The sequence below is a fragment of the Saccopteryx bilineata genome, chromosome 4 (genome assembly GCF_036850765.1).
Source record: "Saccopteryx bilineata isolate mSacBil1 chromosome 4, mSacBil1_pri_phased_curated, whole genome shotgun sequence".
Lineage (NCBI taxonomy): Eukaryota > Metazoa > Chordata > Mammalia > Chiroptera > Emballonuridae > Saccopteryx > Saccopteryx bilineata.
The window spans coordinates 53,104,076-53,122,949 of NC_089493.1; the positions used below are offsets into that span (position 1 = coordinate 53,104,076).

The 18,874-nt window shown below is 47.7% G+C and overlaps 1 protein-coding gene across 1 annotated transcript in view; it reads right to left on the reverse strand.

The window, feature by feature from the left end:
- MAP2K1 (mitogen-activated protein kinase kinase 1) overlaps positions 1–18,874 on the reverse strand; it is a 99,578-nt gene that overhangs the window by 32,282 nt on the left and 48,422 nt on the right. The window contains exons 2-3 of the mRNA XM_066273211.1: positions 10,812–11,022; positions 9,366–9,512 (exon numbers count right to left, since the gene is read on the reverse strand). Coding sequence (XP_066129308.1) covers positions 9,366–9,512; positions 10,812–11,022 — 358 coding nt within the window. The remainder of the gene's footprint in view (positions 1–9,365; positions 9,513–10,811; positions 11,023–18,874) is intronic.

Below are 18,874 nucleotides of genomic sequence, written 5' to 3' on the forward strand. Positions count from 1 at the left end.
AGAGTGAGTCAGAAAGAGGGATAGACAGGGACAGACAGACAGGAACGGAGAGAGATGAGAAGCATCAATCATTAGTTTTTCATTGCGCGTTGCGACACCTTAGTTGTTCCTTGATTGCTTTCTCATATGTGCCTTGACCGCGGGCCTTCAGCAGACCGAGTAACCCCTTGCTGGAGCCAGCAACCTTGGGTTCAAGCTGGTGGGCTTTTCCTTAAACCAGATGAGCCCGTACTCAAGCTGGTGACCTCGGGGTCTCGAACCCGGGTCTTCTGCATCCTAGTCCAACGCTCTATCCACTGCGCCACCGCCTGGTCAGGCGAACGCCACATACTTTAAAATGTAATTCCGTGAGAGCCATACAACAACCCGTGTACATTACACATTATCCAATAAAAATTTGGTGCTGTCCTGGAGGACAGCTGTGATTGGCTCCAGCCACCCGCAACCATGAACATGAGCGGTAGGAAATGAATGAATTTTAATACATGAGAATGTTTTATATTTTTAATGTTATTTTTTTTATTAAAGATTTGTCTGCGATCCAGATGCAGCCATCAAAAGAGCCACATCTGGCTCACAAGCCATAGATTCCTGACCCTTGGCCTAAGGGAAGGACTTACAACAGAAGTGACACAAAAGTTGAGCCCTGGAGGTAGCAAGACCAAAGAGCCATTCCCTCCAAAATCACCAAGTCTCTAGGATGTGCCGTGGAAATGTGAGGTCACAGAATAATGCATAACATGATAAACTAAAGTAAAAAAATATGTGTATACTCTCACACAAACCCAGAACATCAAAAATGTTATCAATGGTTATTTCCAATCAAGGTAGTAAAATTATCAAGGATTGTGTTGCATGATAGTTTCATCTTTTGTGCTTATAAATTTTCTACAATATTTCACCTTTTTTAAGTACTGAACATTTATGAAAGTGGAAAATTAAATCTATAAATCAAACTAAGCACCTATTTTGAGCAAGGGCACTGTTTAGTAGATATGACACTGCTTTCTTTCTAAAGGAGGTGAGAAAATAAGTAAGGTTCATTCAGGAATGTAGACCTCTCAGAAAATGTTACTTAAAACAATGCTAAAAAATAAATTATCAACTTAATTATTCTATGCTTATAAAAAGGATAGTTTGGACCAATCACTCTGTCCCATCAACTCTGGATCGCAGATCCTGATGGAAAAAGAAAGTAGTACATGTCTGGATTCTAAAAAAGCACACCAACACTCCAGACTATGTGTGCCTTCTAATCATAATAAACTCCCTAATGTTGGGTCAGTCCACCAAAGAGCATGGTAGAAGATTCTGAAATTCAACCTAAAAATCAAATGTGCCAATAATCTCCAAACAGATACAAGAGGAATTATGAATCTAGAAACAAAAAGAATAAGTAATGTTGGGCAGATAAAATATATTATGCTCACTTTGTTAGAGATGGCACTGCTGGCCCTGGCCAGTTGGCTCAGTGGTAGAGCGTCAGCCTGGCGCGTGGAAGTCCCGGGTTCGATTCCCGGCCAGGGCACACAGGAGAGGCGCCCATCTGCTTCTCCACCCCTCCCCCTCTCCTTCCTCTCTGTCTCTCTCTTCCCCTCCCGCAGCCAAGGCTCCATTGGAGCAAAAAGATGGCCCAGGCGCTGGGGATGGCTCCTTGGCCTCTGCCCCAGGCGCTAGAGTGGCTCTGGTCGCGACAGAGCTACGCCCTGGATGGGCAGAGCATCACCCCCTGGTGGGCATGCCGGGTGGATCCCGGTCGGGCACATGCGGGAGTCTGTCTGACTGCCTCCCCGTTTCCAGCTTCAGAAAAATACAAAAAAAAAAAAAAAAGATGGCACTGCTCATATGGAAGCCCATTGCCAGGTTGATAATATTAGTTGCCCTTCTTGCTTGGGATGGGCGTGATTATATTAATATGTGTTGGGGGAGGGCTTTCGCGCCAAAACGTTTTAAAAGGAAGAGAGATCACACTGTTCCGGGAAAGAGGATTACATTGTAGGAAGAGAGCAGAGAAAGGCCACGTTGTAGGAAGAGAGCAGAGAAAGGCCACGTGGAGGAGAGGAGAAGCAGCCAAGATGGCGGAGTGCTGAAGGAGAAGCCAGTTTGTGCCGAGTTTGTGCAGAGAGAAGGAGATGGGGAACAGACGTGAATAAGGCTGGTGAGTACAAACCTTTGATTCTAGGAAACTCGGATAAGTCAGTAGCTTTGGGAGTCCTGAATGGAAAGGGAAGTGTTTTCCCACTGTGTGTATTTCTTGCCCGCCGTGTGCAAGCTAGGATTAAAGCTAATGGCCCACCAATTCTTGGCTTCGTTGTTTCATTACTGTCTGTCTGAATCAAATGCGAACCTGCATGAGCCAGGAGGGTGTGATGGTGGCCGTGGCTACTGGCCTTACATTTGGCATAGTCTGTGGCAGGATTCGGAGATCTGTATGGAGCCACCACCACCTTTGAGTGGTGGAGTAGAGGACTGGCTGCTGTTACGGCTCCCCATGGCTGTCCTTTAGGGGACCTTAGGCTGGCTGACTTTTACAGCCATGCATGAGGAAACCAAGAGCTCTGTGGAAGAGGCTGCCCAGGATCTACAAACTGAGCAGTAGAAGGAGCTGGAGCAAATGTGGGAGAAAGAGATGCCGACGCTGGAGCTAGAGCAAGCACTGGAGAAGGAGGTCGACCAGGTTCGCGAGATTCGCTTTGAAATGAAGCAGCCGCTGGAGAAGGAATCACAGGTTCATGAGTTGCAGATTGCCCTGGACATTGTAGAGAGCCAGCAGCGGCAAAAGGTGGGGCTGAGGCCAGAGCTGGGGCTGCAAGTCCCACAGAGCAGAAGGCGGTGGCGGCCCAGGGCTCATGCCCGGCAGCGGGAGCTGGTGTTTTCAGTTTCTCTTTGGAGAATGAGAATTGAGCTAGAGTTGCAATCTGCAGTCTCCAGAAGATAAGACCCCAGCAGCAAGGAATACCTACTACGCCCCTGGGTAGGTCTGAGATTTTGGGACATAGGGGTGGATGTCACGTGCTCCTCTTTGGGACAGTGTAAGACCTGCCAGGACAGCAGGGACGAGGAGGGTGGCTGAGACCTCATGTGCATGGACCGATTCCTGGACTTTGACCAGAGTGGGCACTGGCTCCTTTGTTGAATGGACTTACAGATTTTGGACAATGTGAAATACCCTGATGGGGGTGGAGGGCGACTTTGCTGAAAACATTCCCCTGCCCCGGGAAGCTTTTCCCATGGCTAGAGAGAAGTCCGAGGACATTTTGCACTTTTGGCAAAGTGCTCAGAGACTGGTGAAATGTAACTTTGTAATTGTTGAAATTGTATGATTTGTCATGTTGTTGTAATTTGTGTAATGTGCCTAATTTCCGTACACAGGGATCCCAGTGGTGTAGATTGTGGGTAGTAAAGTGAGCATAGGGGTGGATTGTTGGGCAGATAAAATATATTATGCTCACTTTGTTAAAGATGGTGTTGCCCACGTGGAAGCCCGTTGCCCAGGTGATAATATTAGTTGCCCTTCTTGCTTGGGATGGGTGTGATTATATTAATATGTGTTGGGGGAGGGCTTTTGCGCCAAAAGGTTTTAAAAGGAGAGATCACGTTGTTCCGGGAAAGAGGATTACATTGTAGGAAGAGAGCAGAGAAAGGCCACATGGAGAAGAGGAGAAGCAGCCAAGATGGCGGAGTGCTGAAGGAGAAGCCAGTTTGTGCTGAGTTTGTGCAGAGAGAAGGAGATGGGGAACAGAAGTGAATAAGGCTGGCGAGTACAAACCTTTGATTCTAGGAAACTCGGATAAGTCAGTGGCTTTGGGAGCCCTGAATGGAAAGGGAAGTGTTTTCCCACTGTGTGTATTACTTGCCCGCCATGTGCAAGCTAGGATTAAAGGTAATGGTCCACCAGTTCTTGGCTCCGTTGTTTTATTACTGTCTGTCTGAATCAAATGCGAACCTGCATGGGCCAGGCAGCTGTGATGGTGGCCATGGCTACTGGCCTTACAAGTAAACACACTTATTTTCCAAGAGCCCTGGAAGAACCCTCCTCAGGCTAAAGTTTGAGTCATCCTGGGAGCCTCTCTGCCTTCCTTATGCCCCAGGCTCTTGGAGGCCAAATCAGGACAAGACAATAGCCCAGGTAACCCCACCATACCTCTCAATTTCTTTTCTGATGGGAAGAGGAACTCTAGTGCCGAAAGTTTCCCAGTCATTTATATTTCGCTTCCAATTGAATGTGGTTTCAAATCCTTTGTTTGAATGGATTTGCCTAATTCTCAAGGAGAGACTTCAAATAAGGTAACAAAACAACTCCGTCAAAATCTGATTTGAATGAAGTAGAAAAGCCAACCCCATGGAACGCAGGTTCCACAGCCCAGGACAGCGGACAGCTCAGCTGTCTTGGTTTACACTTTCCCTGGAGTTGTGGTAAAAATTTCTAATAAAAAGAAACAAACCTTGGCTCTCATCGCTCTCACCTCCTTCTACAAGCAGAGTTACAGTGAGAACAATGCAATCAGCAAGATTTAAGAAACCACAGTTAGGATTACCCAGAGTTGCCTGCAACTCACCTCACAACGTTTTAATTCTACTTCACTGTTGCCAAGGACTTGCCTTCACTCACTAAAGCCACTAAAACTGTGCTTATTTTTAGAAGCCAATTATTAACTAAGTCAGTGGTGCTTCTATAGAAGAGATAAACGATTTACGGAATAAAAATAATAAAGAGCTCAAAAGCTTTTACTCCTGAATGAGAACCAGCAACTCTGAGTCCCGGTCCTCCGAGTGCCCAGGTACCACTGGAGCGGATACCTCCTTCCCCAAAGATGAGAGCATTACTGTTCTGATCAGGGAGCACCCATTTACCCCTGGGGTCTCAAAATTCAGACTGGACTGTGCAAACACAGCTTAGTTCTAAGAAAGGTCACACTCTACCAAGGGCTTTAGAAGAATGGGCTCCATGAATGTTGATGACAAAAATTTATTTTAAAATGGATCCAAAAATGATTTGAGCAATGGATAGATGGACAATATGCAGTAAAGCAAATACAGCAAAATGTTAACTGAAGAATCTAGATGATGGGTTTACAGTATACATTATACAATTCCTTGAACTTTCTGTTTTCAAATTTTCATATAAAAGTTGGGGGAAAACGTTAATGCCAAGGACTATCATGAAAAGACTAGAATAAGAAGGACCAAAGAACCTCAGAAGTTGGATATGAAAATGAATAGAGCTCTACATGTCACCACCTTTGAAATGCAGAAGCTGAGGCAAAGTAGAAGTCCCAAAAGCAGCAGCAGCCTGCAGTCAAAGAGTCTTTCCATCAGCAGCAGCAGGTGCAAGAATTCTTCTGTAGGAGGGTCTGCTCAGGGACCCAGGAAGGGATAAGAGTGCCCAGGGCTGGAACAGAAAGCTACTGTGGTACCTGTCTCTCCACTAGTATTAAAAGACTGTTCTAGCTGCCCTCTGACCCTATGTATACCCAAGAACACAGGACCCTTCTGATGACTCCAAGGCCTCTCTCCCACCGAGCCCCAGGCCTGACCATGCCTTCCCCCATTCTGACCTCCCTCATTCAGTCATTCAACACATATCACCTAATAGGTGTCAGAAATTGTGCTGGGCCCTAAAAAGGTTGTGACCTGCCCATCCTCTGACAGCCAGTTTTCCAAGTTCATGTTCCCCAGGATGATTCCAGAGATATTCTCTGCTTCAGTGACTTGTGTGAGATGATCCCTCTATTCCCACAAAGCCAAGTCCATGGAGGAGGGTGGGGGAGAAATGACCTGTAGATACTGCAAATAGTCCAAGAGAATGGAAAACCATCCCTTGTCATGTCCTATGTCATCTTTTCCTCCTAGAAGGGAAGACTGGAGGGGATGGGGGAGAGACAGGGCAAGGGTTTAACAAAGGTCATGATCAAAATCTATGAATCCAAAATAAAAATTAAAAAATGTTTTAACTTATGAATCTAGAGTGAATAAAGGATTCCAGAATGAAGAAGCCTTAAAGCAGGTCAATTTAAGATATATTAAAAAAGACTGTCCTCCATATGGCAAGAGGCCATGTAAGGCTAATAATACAAGAGGTTCAAGCAAGGTTTGAATAAATGATTAGGCCACTACCTATCAATGTTTAGGCCTAATCCTAACCTCTGAAGTAAGTAATACAGACACTCTTCATTTGAAAAGGCGCCGGCTGTTCAGCTTTAGGGGACAGAGATGCTACTCTCAATGTCTCCCTCCCTCAGCCACTCACATGGTACCTTGCACATAATGGGCACTAAAAATAAGTGTTTGAGAAGCTAAAGCCATGTTGATTAACTAATGTAAATCCTGACAGGCTACAAATGCCAAAAACCATAGAAACACAGGATGTTAGTTAGTCGGCATGGGGAGGATTCCCTACAGAAGATGCAGTCCAGCCTGACCAGGTGGTGGTGCAGTGGATGGAGTATCAGACTGGGACACAGAGGACCCAGGTTCAAAACCCCAACATCACCAGTTTGAGTGTGGGCTCATAGACATGACCCCCATGGTTGCTGTCTAGAAGCCCAAGGTCACTGGCTCTGCTGTAGTGCTATAGCCCCCAGTCAAGGCACATATGAGAAAACAATCAATGAACAAATAAGGTACCACAACAAGGAACTGATGCTTCTCATCTCTCTCCCTTCCTGTCTGTCCCTATCTATTCCTCTCTCTCTCTGTTTCTGACACACACACACACACACACACACACACACACACACGATGTAGTCCAAACATTTCTTTGCAGAAATGAGAAAATCTGGAGTATATAAGCTGCATACGGTATGGAAAGAGTATGAAATAGAAAGCAGAACTGCTTGGCCAGGCAGTGGAGCAGTGGAGAGAGCATCAGCCTGGGATGCTGAGGACCCATGTTTGAATCCCCAAGGTTGCCAGCTTGAGCGCAGGCTCATCTGGCTTGAGCATGAGGTCACTGGCTTGAGCATGGGATTACAGACATGACCCCATAGTTGCTGGCCTGAGCCCAAGATCGCTGGTTTGAGCAAGGGGTCACTGGCTCGGCTGAAGCCTCCCGGTCAAGGCACGTATGAAAAAGTAATCAATTAACAACTAAGGTGCTGCAATGAAAAATTGATGCTTCTCATCTCTCTCCCTTCCTGCCAGTCTGTCGCTCTCTCTCGCAAAAAGAGAAAAGAAAGGAACCCAAAGGATAAGGAACAGCCCCCTTCCTCAACCTCATTCCACCAAAGGGAAGCCAAGATTCAAGAAAACATTATCAAGCATCCCAGGCCTAGACTAAGATCAAGCCAGAAATGTCCATATGCTTCCTACAGAGGCTGCTTTACTCGCTTTGAAGAGGGAATGAGCACTTTTTCAGTAACCTTTAGACATGCAGATGTCTTCAGGCTCTATGTTCCATAAGGCACCCACAAAAGTCAGCAGAGGCCTACAACAGTGTATATGGTATTTCTTAATCATTAAAAAGAAGAGACATTCAAAATAATGGGGACACCAGCAAGGGACAAACCTCCCAGGGAGGGTTCTCCTAGAGTTCATTAAAACCAGACACCGGGCTCTAATTTCAGAAGCCAGGGTAGTACTACAGAGTTAAGAAGGAAGTGAAGAAGTTGCTGAGCGACACTATGCTGGACTGAAAGGAGAACAGCCACAAAATATGAACATCAATCAAGTCAGCCCATATCTGTGAACTGTCTGTTGGCCCCCATGAGAATAAAGCACAAGCTAATGTTTACAGAAGAAAAGCTCTGAGTCAGACAGCGTGCTAGACAACGTTAGTCCATTATTATAACTAATCCTCACCACAACAAGGCAGGTGTAATAATGGCCATTTTACAGATGAGGAAACTGAGAATCATAAAGAAACTTGCCCAAGGTATAATGAGACAGTGACAACCAGTAAACAGTTATTGAGCACCTGCTGTGTGCCAGGACTGTTCTGGGCTTTAGAGGCACAGTGGCAAACAACAAAGTGCCTACTTGGATTTTTGTAGAGAAGGGAGATATGAGTAAACATCTCAGATTCCAAAGTCTTCTGTGCCATGCTGCCTAATGGGGACAGGAGAAAATAGTACCCATGAAGCCAGCCTCTCTTTGAAGTTCTCGGCATCAAGAAAGAAACAACCCCAATCACTATCCAGTGGATTTATCAAAGTACAGGCACTAGGGTCCGACTGCATCAGTTTAAATTCTACCAATGCCACTTACTAGCTGCATGGCCTTGGGTAAGTTATTCCACTTCTCTGAGATCGTTTCCTCATTTGTAAAATGGGGATAACATATAACATACCAATACAATAAGACTGTTGAGAGAATATAATAAAATACTAATTTGCTTAGGGTGGTACTAGATATAATATATACCCAATAAATATTAGCTTATCATTATTAGTATTGCTAACATTATTATTGTTATTGTTACTACTGTATTACAATTAGTCATTGAGAAGAGAAAAAAGGAATCCGGGCAGCTAATGGTAAGACAGACAGCTCACAAACATGACTCGCTCATAAATGCCCTCTCACATGCTCTATCAGGTGGGATTACTTCTTTACATGCCTAAGAACCCCTTCAGGCTGCCATTAAAGCAAATTATAAACTCTCTGAGGGAAGACTGTCTCACTCATCTTCTTAACCCCTGAACCATTTACCTAGCACATAGCATTGCATATAATAAATGGAGACAAACTATATTAATCAGATTTTGCCCACATCAAAATCTTGGGATCACCCTGGCTAGTTGGCTCAGTGGTAGAGCATCGGCCTGGCGTGCAGGAGTCCTGGGTTCGATTCCCGGCCAGGGCACACAGGAGAAGCGCCCATTTGCTTCTCCACCCCTCCCCCTCTCCTTCCTCTCTGTCTCTCTCTTCCCCTCCTGCAGCCAAGGCTCCATTGGAGCAAAGTTTACCCAGGTGCTGAGGATGGCTGTGTGGCCTCTGCCTCAGGCGCTGGAATGGCTCTGATGCGGCAGAGTGAAGCCCCAAGATGGGCAGAGCATTGCCCCCGGTGGGCATGCCGGGTGGATCCCGGTTGGGTGCATGCGGGAGTCTGTCTGACTGCCTCCCCGTTTCCAACTTCGGAAAAATACAAAAAAAAAATCTTGAGATCAAGAAAACTGGGAGATGTGCTCTAGGCACAGCTATCAGGGATAAGTGATTGGCTGCCACCTCTCTCTGAAGTGGGGCAGGGATCTAGGCAGGACGCCTTCATCTTTTGGCTATTCCAAGTTCCAAGTTAGGTTTCCCACATGCCTAAAACAGTATGGGGATCCAGGAAGCAGCAAGAAGCAGCTGGTTACCTCTCAGCGTAATATTAGACCACAGCCACCCAACTCCCAGGCTCCAGAGGCCAACAAATGGTCACATACCATGTGCTCCATGCAGATGCTGATCTCACCATCACTGTAGAATGCACCATAGAAACCCACAATGTATGGGGAGTTACACTCATGTAGAACCTGCAGCTCCCTTATGATCTGGTTCCGGATTGCAGGTTTGATCTCCAAGTGAATTAGCTGGGGGAAAAAAGATGGGAGGAAGAGACAGTTTAAAAACATTTATATGGATGTATGGACAGAAGCTCTCTTGAATGCTTAAGCTCTTAAAGGTAGGATAAGAAGAAACAGGCAAGTTTTAACAAGCAAGTTTCTGTCCGACCAAAGCACTGAGTGACAACATACCAAGGAAGGTGTTGGTTAGCATTTGAGGGCCTATAACCAGTGGAGGACCAACTGTGCCTCTGCTCCTAGGAGCCAAGACTAAGGAAGAAGGAGTCACCACTCCCCAAAACAAATAAAGCTGAATGAAGTATTTCCTCCAAAGGAAACTGTGAAACTGAGAGATGAAGGGAAGTGGCCCTGAGAATATGGTTGATACCCAAGGGTTGTAGGGGTAGAAAGAAATGAGGAGCTGGATATGCTGACCTAAGCTGCCAGAGAGATTTCTCTTTGACCTCAGGACCCTAATGTGGCTGAGTTAGTCAAGACCTCAGGTGCCACCTTATAGCCTCCTAATCTGTCCCTTGCTTCAGCCAAGGAGACAGGTGACAGATACATGAAATGGTTTCTGAGTGAGGCTGAACTTCAAAAAGAAAGCCACAGACAAGGAATGTGAGACATGGAAGCAGTGGTCATCAGTGTGGGCTGCAGCAGGTAGTGCAAGCTAGACAAGAGGTGGGCCTTGAAGATGCAGACTCTTTGAACCAACAAAACGAACAGCACAAGCAAAAATAGATGGACAGGACCAACATGGTGTGCTGAAAACATGGAAGAGTCCAACTTCGCTGGAGCAGGGAGCTGCTCAGAAAGAGGAGCACCCAGGGTAGATAGAAAGGGAAGTCCAGCTCAAGGACGGACTGCCATTTGGTGGGGTGCTGAGATGCTATACTGAAGGGGAATGAGGGGAACCACTGGCCGAGCTGGAACGTCGGGACACAACTTGAAATGAGTGTTCGGAGCATCACTGGAGCTGAGTAGATGAAACCAGCTTCTCCTGCACTTGCTAAATAACAAACATGCACCCTAGCATTCTTTCCAGAACATACAGAAAGCTAACAAAAGGTCACTTGCTATTATTTTCCAGTCTGGAGATGGGATAAATACACTGACACATTCGTGTGTTTATCTTTAATCTGATACATAACTGAGTTCAAAATTCAAACAGCACAAAAGGTACTGAGAGAAAAGTCGGTCTTCCTTCCAACCTTGTCCCCAGGGCCCCAGGTCTTCTAAGACATAAAAAAAGAAAAGAAAAATTACCCGTTTACCAAGCAAACTTGATTCGGTCCCCCCCCCCTTTTTTTAAGGTGGCCTCACCTTTCTGGCCATAACCAGGCCGGACGGCTTGTGGGAGACCTTGAACACCACTCCACCATTGCCAGCACCCAGCTCACTGATCTTCTCAAAGTCATCATCCTTCAGTTCGCCCACCTTCTGCTTCTGGGTAAGGAAGGCCTCAAGGCGCTTCCTCTGCTGCTCGTCCAGCTCCAACTCCTCCAGCTTCTTCTGCAAAGCCTCCAGGTTGGTCCTATCCCAGAAAGACAGGTCAACACTATCACCAGAGAAGTCCACTCGAAGGAAAAGGATAGGGAGGAAGGTTCCATCAGTGCGGGCTCTACCCTCTTCATTCCACCACCCGATACAATTCACCACTGACAAGGTCTTGATTTCCTCATTTGTAAAATAAGGGAATTTGGTCTCTCTCAATATGCTGTGAGTGTCAAGAGGAACTAAAGAATCTACTAAAATGGATGGCTCTGGAATAAGGCACCTTCATTCACTTTAAATCCCAAATTTCAAAATCCCCACTAGTGTTGGTTGTATTAAGTTGACATCATATATAAAGTAAAACCTATTTCCTAAAACCACGAAACTGAAACCAAATGAAATCATCAAAAGAGGCTCTAAACTGAATCACAACAGTGAAAACTCTCTTTTCCAATGTGATCAAGTCAAGAACCAGGTTAATCAAAATAAAGCAAGAAATCGTAAAAAGATATACCTAAAATTTTTTATTTTTGCATAATACATATAAGTATACATTCATTCGCCTATTTTCCAACGTAGGGAAAGGCCCTCTCTAGGATTAAGGCTATACTGGTAGGAGCCTCACATCATCTTTCTCTCATGAACCAGAACATAATACAGTGTTTACCATTTCCAATTCCTGATTCTCAAATGTGGAATAAAAATGAAGACACTTACAGAGCAAAAGCAGAATAAAATTCTAAAAGTTTTTTTTGTTTGGTTTTTTTTTTTTTTCAGAGAAAGAGAGAGTCAGAGAGAGGGATAGATAGGGACAGACAGACAGGAACGGAGAGATGAGAAGCATCAATCATTAGTTTGTTTTTTTTGTTGCAACACGTTAGTTGTTCATTGACTGCCCTCTCATATGTGCCTTGATCGCGGGCCTTCAGCAGACCGAGGAACCCCTTGCTCGAGCCAGCAACCTTGGATCCAAGCTGGTAAGCTTTTTGCTCAAGCCAGATGAGCCCGTGCTCAAGCTGGCAAGCTCGGGGTCTCGAACCTGGGTCCTCTGCATCCCAGTCCGACGCTCTATCCACTGCGCCACCGCCTGGTCAGGCAATTCTAAGAGTTTTATGATTTCCCCAACCTTAATGTTCATCCAATTGAAGGGTAGTAATGACTTTTTAGTGACCTGAACTTGAGTCTTTCTAGTTTTGAACTAGTGTTCACAGGAGGAAAAATGGAAGAAAACCACCTAATTTGCAGTCATATTTCATCATTTTTTTTTTCTAATACTTAAATATATTACTTATTACAATACCAGCTAAAACTGTACAAACGACTTTGGGAACAAACTGGTAAGCACAGAATTCAACCAGTGGGTGCTGAAACGAGTGAGCAAGGCAGAGAGCAGCCTGCTCGCTGTGCATGCAGCATGCTGTGGGCATTACTGAGTGTTTTATAGAGAACCAAAAAGTGTTCATTGCTCCTGGGAGCTCAGTAAGAGGAGCGTGGCAAGGAGGGTGGTAAAGACAGCTTTCACTGTGTTTCATTTGATTTCAGTCCTAAATCTAAACGAACAGCACAGGTGAAAAGACAGGCCATCATCACACACCAGAATGTCAGTGTTCCCCCCATACTCACACATACACAGACACACTATCGCAGAGCTAGAAGGGTAAGGAGCAAGCGTAATCTACTCTTCATTCACACTCTATTCTAATCCTCAAGAAGGCAGGAAGACAGAGACCTAATGCCCCACCCCACCCTCAGTGTATAGGAAGATCCAACACTGCCTTAAAAATCACACAGCAAGGCCCTGGCCGGTTGGCTCAGCAGTAGAGCATCGGCCTGGCGTGTGGGGGACCCGGATTCGATTCCCGGCCAGGGCACATAGGAGAAGCGCCCATTTGCTTCTCCACCCCCTCCCCTCCTTCCTCTCTGTCTTTCTCTTCCCCTCCCGCAGCCAAGGCTCCATTGGAGCAAAGATGGCCCGGGCGCTGGGGATGGCTCCTTGGCCTCTGCCCCAGGTGCTAGAGTGGCTCTGGTCTCGGCAGAGCGACGCCCCGGAGGGGCAGAGCGTTGCCCCTGGTGGGCGTGCTGGGTGGATCCCGGTCGGGCGCATGCGGGAATCTGTCTGACTGTCTCTCCCCATTTCCAGCTTCAGAAAAATACAAAAAAAAAAAAAAAAAAAAATCACACAGCAAGCACATGGGGCCAAAGAGGACAAGGGCCGAACTTACCAATCTTCCTCACTGGGCTAACTCTGGGGAGAGGAAAGCTGATGCTATGGACTGAATTGTACCCCGACCCACCCCCAATTCATACTTTGAAGCCCTAAACCCCAATGTACCCATGTCTGGAGATAGGACTTTTAGGAGGCATTTAAGGTTAAATAAGGTTATATAAGTGGAGTCCTAATTAGACAGGATTGGGGGCCTCATAAAAAGAGAGGTGGCCTTCTCCACCTATAACCCCCACACATATTGGTACCCTTATTTCAGTATTCAAGCCTCCAGAACTGTGAGAAAACATATTTCTGTTGTTTAAACCACCCAGTCTATAGTATTTTATTATGCAGCCCAAGCAGGTTAAGACAGCTGGTCCACATTCTCATCTTGCTAAAAAGCTCAGCTAAGTCTCAACTGTCCCAGACCCTCAGGTAGGGGGAACAGGAACAGTGTGACTGGAGTGCACAGTACACACTACCTGGTTTTCTTTCTCTCAGGTCCCTTCACAAAGGAGCCCACTGATGACAATATTTAGAAACACATGTCAAATGCAGACAGACCACACAGCTAAAACTTGGTTTGGGATTAGAGTTGCCTGGAGGGCTCATCAGACCAGCTGGAAATGCACCTCCAAAAGGTACTGTCAGATACTCCAAAAGGTAAGTGTCAAATACACTCACACTGAGTGGATATGAGGGAGAGAGGAGAGGAGGATTGGATGGAAGGAAAACCACTCCCTCACAAACACCATGTACTCTCCCATTTTATATGTATTAATGCATTTAATCCACAATCCTACAATTACAACAGATAGCAACTCAAGCATAGGTGAAGAAACTTGTCCAAGGTGAAGTGGCAGAAGCAGGATTCAAATCTGAGCAGAGACTCTCTAATGTTAACCATGAATCTATATTCCCTCTTCAAAAAATTCAATACTTGGCTCTGGCTGGTTGGCTCAGTGGTAGAGCGTCAGCCCAACATGTAGCTGTCCTGGATTAAATTCCTGATCAGGGCACAGAGAGAAGCAACCATCTACTGGTACTTTTTCACGCCTCCCTTTCCCCCCCTTTCTTTTTCTCTCTCTCTCTCTCTCTCCCTCTCTCTCTCTCTCTCTCCCCCTTCCCCTTCTGCAGCCATGGCTCAACACATTGGCCCCAGGTGCTACAGATGGCTCCCTGCAGCCTCTGCCTCAAGCACCAAAAATAGCTCAGTTATAACCATGGCCCCAGATGGGCAGAGCATCGCCCCCAGACGGGAGTTGCCTGGTGGATCCCAGTCAAGTGCATGCAGGAGTCTGTCTCTCTTCCCTCCTCTCATTTGGAAAAGAAGAGAAAAAAATTCAGTATTTTCAAGGGAGGCAACTGGAAACATGGGTAGGATCATAGTGTGGGGCATTTAACATTGTAGGCTCAATTAGACATGAAGATGATATAACTATCTACACAAAGAGCCCACTGCCCCAGATGCAATCCTGTTTCCCTTGCACATCAATCTGAACATCAACTTGCAAGTACACTGGCCACAAGAAACCCCACCTGTATACATACAGATGTGAACAAAACTAACTCCATTTCTTTGTCCTGGATTTAATATCATTTTTTAAGTTTCATGTGACCTTTGACCAACCTCACTGTCCTTAGTAAAGCATATCAAAACTTTCTACTTGATTATCTGTGTTCCTGAAGATGTAGTTGGTGTGAGGTCGGTTGGCAATGGGGGAAGGTCACATGAGGAACCAGGCTCGGGAACTTTGGCTGGAACCGCCCACACCCATGCGCACCAAAAAAAACTTCCCAGGAGCCCTTTGAAAAAGAACAACTGTCTGTCAGCTAATGAAATTTCGCCACGTCATATGAATCAACCACCCTACCGACGCTATAAATTACCCCCAAACAGGAGGCAGCACAACTTCTCTGGCCCGGTTTGCGGACCAGAGAACCTCGTCTGGGATGTGCTCTACTAAATAAAGTTTTTGCTGTTCCACACTTGGTGGCTTCTTCCTCGACAGGGAAAATACCTTACATTTGGTGCCGAAACCCATGAGGAGCTTGAAGTCCGCAAGGGACCGCTCCTCTCCCCTTTCCTTCCGATGAAGAACCAGGATCTCTGACCTCCCACCCACTTCGGCACATGGTGTGTTAAGTCCCTGCCTCCAGCCTCCCCTCAGATATTTCTGCGGAGACTCCCTGTCCGTAATCCTAGCTGCATTAGGGACCTCTTATCCATTCCAAGTGTGTGTGTGCCTGCGGAGACGTCCCGGACACATCCACTCTACCTAACCATCTGGTGGCCAGAGCTTGAGTTGCAGGACACCAATTCTCATCTCTGATCACTCCGAGGACTGAGGACGGCCATAGAGGTACAGAAATCTAAACCTGACTCAAAAACACTCTTGGAGTGTCTTATCCGAAATCTCTTCCTCCCTAAAGAAGAAACTGGGCCCTGGCCGGTTGGCTCAGTGGTAGAGCGTTGGCCTGGCGTGCAGAAGTCCCGGGTTCGATTCCCGGCCAGGGCACACAGGAGAAGTGCCCATCTGCTTCTCCACCTCCCCCCTCTCCTTCCTCTCTGTCTCTCTCTTCCCCTCCTGCAGCCAAGGCTCCATTGGAGCAAAGATGGCCCTGGCGCTGGGGATGGCTCCTTGGCCTCTGCCCCAGACGCTGGAGTGGCTCTGGTCGCAACAGAGCGACGCCCCAGAGGGGCAGAGCATCGCCCCCTGGTGGGTGTGCCCAGTGGATCCCGGTCGCCCCGTTTCCAGCTTCAGGGGAAAAAAAAAAAAAAAAGAAACTGATCTTCTCCACCATGGCTGGGCCACAATAATACCCACTGGATAATCGAACCAGGTGGCCTCCAGAAGGGACTTTAGATTTTAACACCTTCACCAATTTAACTATTGCCAAAGAACTGGGAAATGGGTGGAAATCCCTTACATTCAGGGCTTCTAGTATTTGTGCTCCCGTCTTTTTTTTTTTTTTTTTTTTTTGTATTTTTTTTCTGAAGCTGGAAACGGAGAGACAGTCAGACAGACTCCCGCATGCGCCCGACCGGGATCCACCCGGCACGCCCACCAGGGGCAATGCTCTGCCCCTTCGGGGCATCGCTCTGCCGAGACCAGAGCCACTCCAGCGCCTGGGGCAGAGGCCAAGGAGCCATCCCCAGCACCCGGGCCATCCTTGCTCCTATGGAGCCTCGGCTGTGGGAGGGGAAGAGAGAGACAGAGAGGAAGGAGGGGGGGGGGTGGAGAAGCAAATGGGAGCCTCTCCTATGTGCCCTGGCCAGGAATCGAACCCGGGTCCCCCGCACGCCAGGCCAGGCCAACGCTCTACCGCTGAGCCAACCGGCCAAGGCCTGCACTCCCGTCTTAACCTCTGTGCTGCCTGCTCTATGCGCAGGCCCTTTTGGCCAGAGAAACCTCAGCTAAACCCTCCACTCCTGATCTTTCCTCCTTTGCCGACCTCCAAATCTCTCCCCCTCCTGCCTGACCCCTAGGGATCCCCCTCTCTGGGGATCCCTCTCTGGTCCCTCTACAGTCCTTTTCCGTTCAGGTCTCTTCCCTCCAGGAAGCGCCCTCCCCTGCCGGCCAGAAGTCCCTCCCTTCTCCACTGTGTTCTTAAGCCCCTACCCCACCAGGCCCTCCTCCACCGCCCATTGGCCCTCACACCAGTTTGCAGGGCTCCTGACCCCATAGCCCAACCCGGATCTTCTTGCAGGAAGATCTGGCCCTGTCCTGCCTCTGGCGTTTCCGGCTGGATCTGAGTGCCCCTCCTCTTATTCTCAACCCCCAAACCCCTATCCAAGACCTATGAACATGGCATTTAAAGTTTTTAATGATCACGGCTAGTAGGAAAAGGCTGAGATTGCTCGCCAGTCCTGCATGCAGCAAAAGGTAACGCTCCAAACCCAGGCTCTTGTGGCAGCCCTGAGGCCGGCAGATCAACAAGAGCAAGGCATAGGAGGTGCCTGACCCAAGTCCGGGCCGCAAAGAGGATCCCCATCAAGAGCTTGCTTTAAATATGGCAAAGAGGGTCACTGATCCCGGCAGTGCTCCTGCCCGCGGCTGCCCACTAAACCCTGCCCTAATTGCAAGCAGCCCAGTCCTGGCAGAGCAATTGCCCCCTTTGGACAACAGACTCATCCTCGGCACCTCTACGTGGAGGACAAGCCACCCAAATGGGAGGTCAAGCCAGCCAGGCGGGCCCATCGCTCGAACTCCTAGGCCTCATAGACAACTGACGCAACCCGGACTCGACCCCCATCACCCTCGCCAAGCCCAGGGTAATGCTGCAGGAGCGGGTAAGTCCATCTCATTTCTTGTGGACACGGGGCTACCTTCTCTGTTTTGCCATCACACTCTGGACCTCTAGTTCCCTCACAGGTCTCGGTTATGGGAGTGGATGGGACCCCTTCTTTTACCCTTCACCCGCCACTCGACATGTAGTTTGAATGGATTCCCCTTTTCGCACTCCTTCAAATTCTTTCTTTCCTTGGTCTAATAAGCTTCTTTAGACACTGGATTCCCAATTTTGCTCTCTTAGCCAAACCCCTCTACAAGGCTGCAAAGGAGACTCCCATGGGACCTCTCACATTCCCCCAATGCCGTCAAAAGGGCTTTCTCTACCCTTTGAGACACCCTCATCTCCTCTCCCCCTCCAGCCAGGAGACAGGGTTCTTCTGAGGGAGCTCCAACCTGGCTCCCTACAGCCCAGGTGAATGGGACCCCATACAGTAATACTGACTACTCCTACTGCAGCCAAGCTTCCAGGGCAAACACCCTGGTACCATGTCTCTTGCCTCAAGCTTGCCCCCATGCAGGACTGCTGGCAGTCGGAACCACTGGGCCCCACCCATCTCTGGCTCACCAAAAGATTGGGTCCTCTTGTCACTCCTGTCCTTCCCACTGGGAACCTGCCACCAGAGTGAGCTAATGCAGAGAGCAATGCTGTTCAATGAGACTGGCCTGATGGAAGAATACATCAATCTCCTCAACCGTCTACAAGAGAAACTACACAAAAATCTCTCCTCCTACAACCGCTTAACTCCTGGTGGCAGCCACCCATCCTCACCTAGACTGCCCCTATCCTAGGTCCTCTTCTAATTATCAGCACATTACTCATATTTGCTCCTCTTTTTTAAATTCCTACAGGGCTGCATCCACGAGGTTTCTCAAGTCACGGTCAACCAGATGTTCCTACACCCATATATGCGACTCCCCTCAGAGCCACCACCCCACGACGCCCCTAACCAGCAGGAAGTAGCCAGACAAATAGCGGCGCCCCGATCTAACATAAAAGGTCGAAATGTGAGGTCAGTTGGCAATGGGGGAAGGTCACGTGAGGAACCAGACCCGGAAACTTTGGCTGGAACCATCCACACCCATGCGCGCCAAAAGAAACTTCCCAGGAGTCCTTTGAAAAAGAACAACTGTCAACCATGAAATTTCGCCAAGTCATATCAACCCAACCATCCTACCGACACTATAAATTACCCCCAAACGAGAGGCAGCGCAACTTCTCTGGCCCGTTTTGCAGACCAGAGAACCTCGTCTAGGATGCGCTCTACTAAATAAAGCTTTTGCTGTTCCACACTTGGTGGCTATGCCCTTCTTTCTTCCCCGGCAGGGAAAATACTTTATAGTCGGCCCTGGCATGTGGCACAGTGGATAGAGTGTTGGCCCGGTGTTTAGAC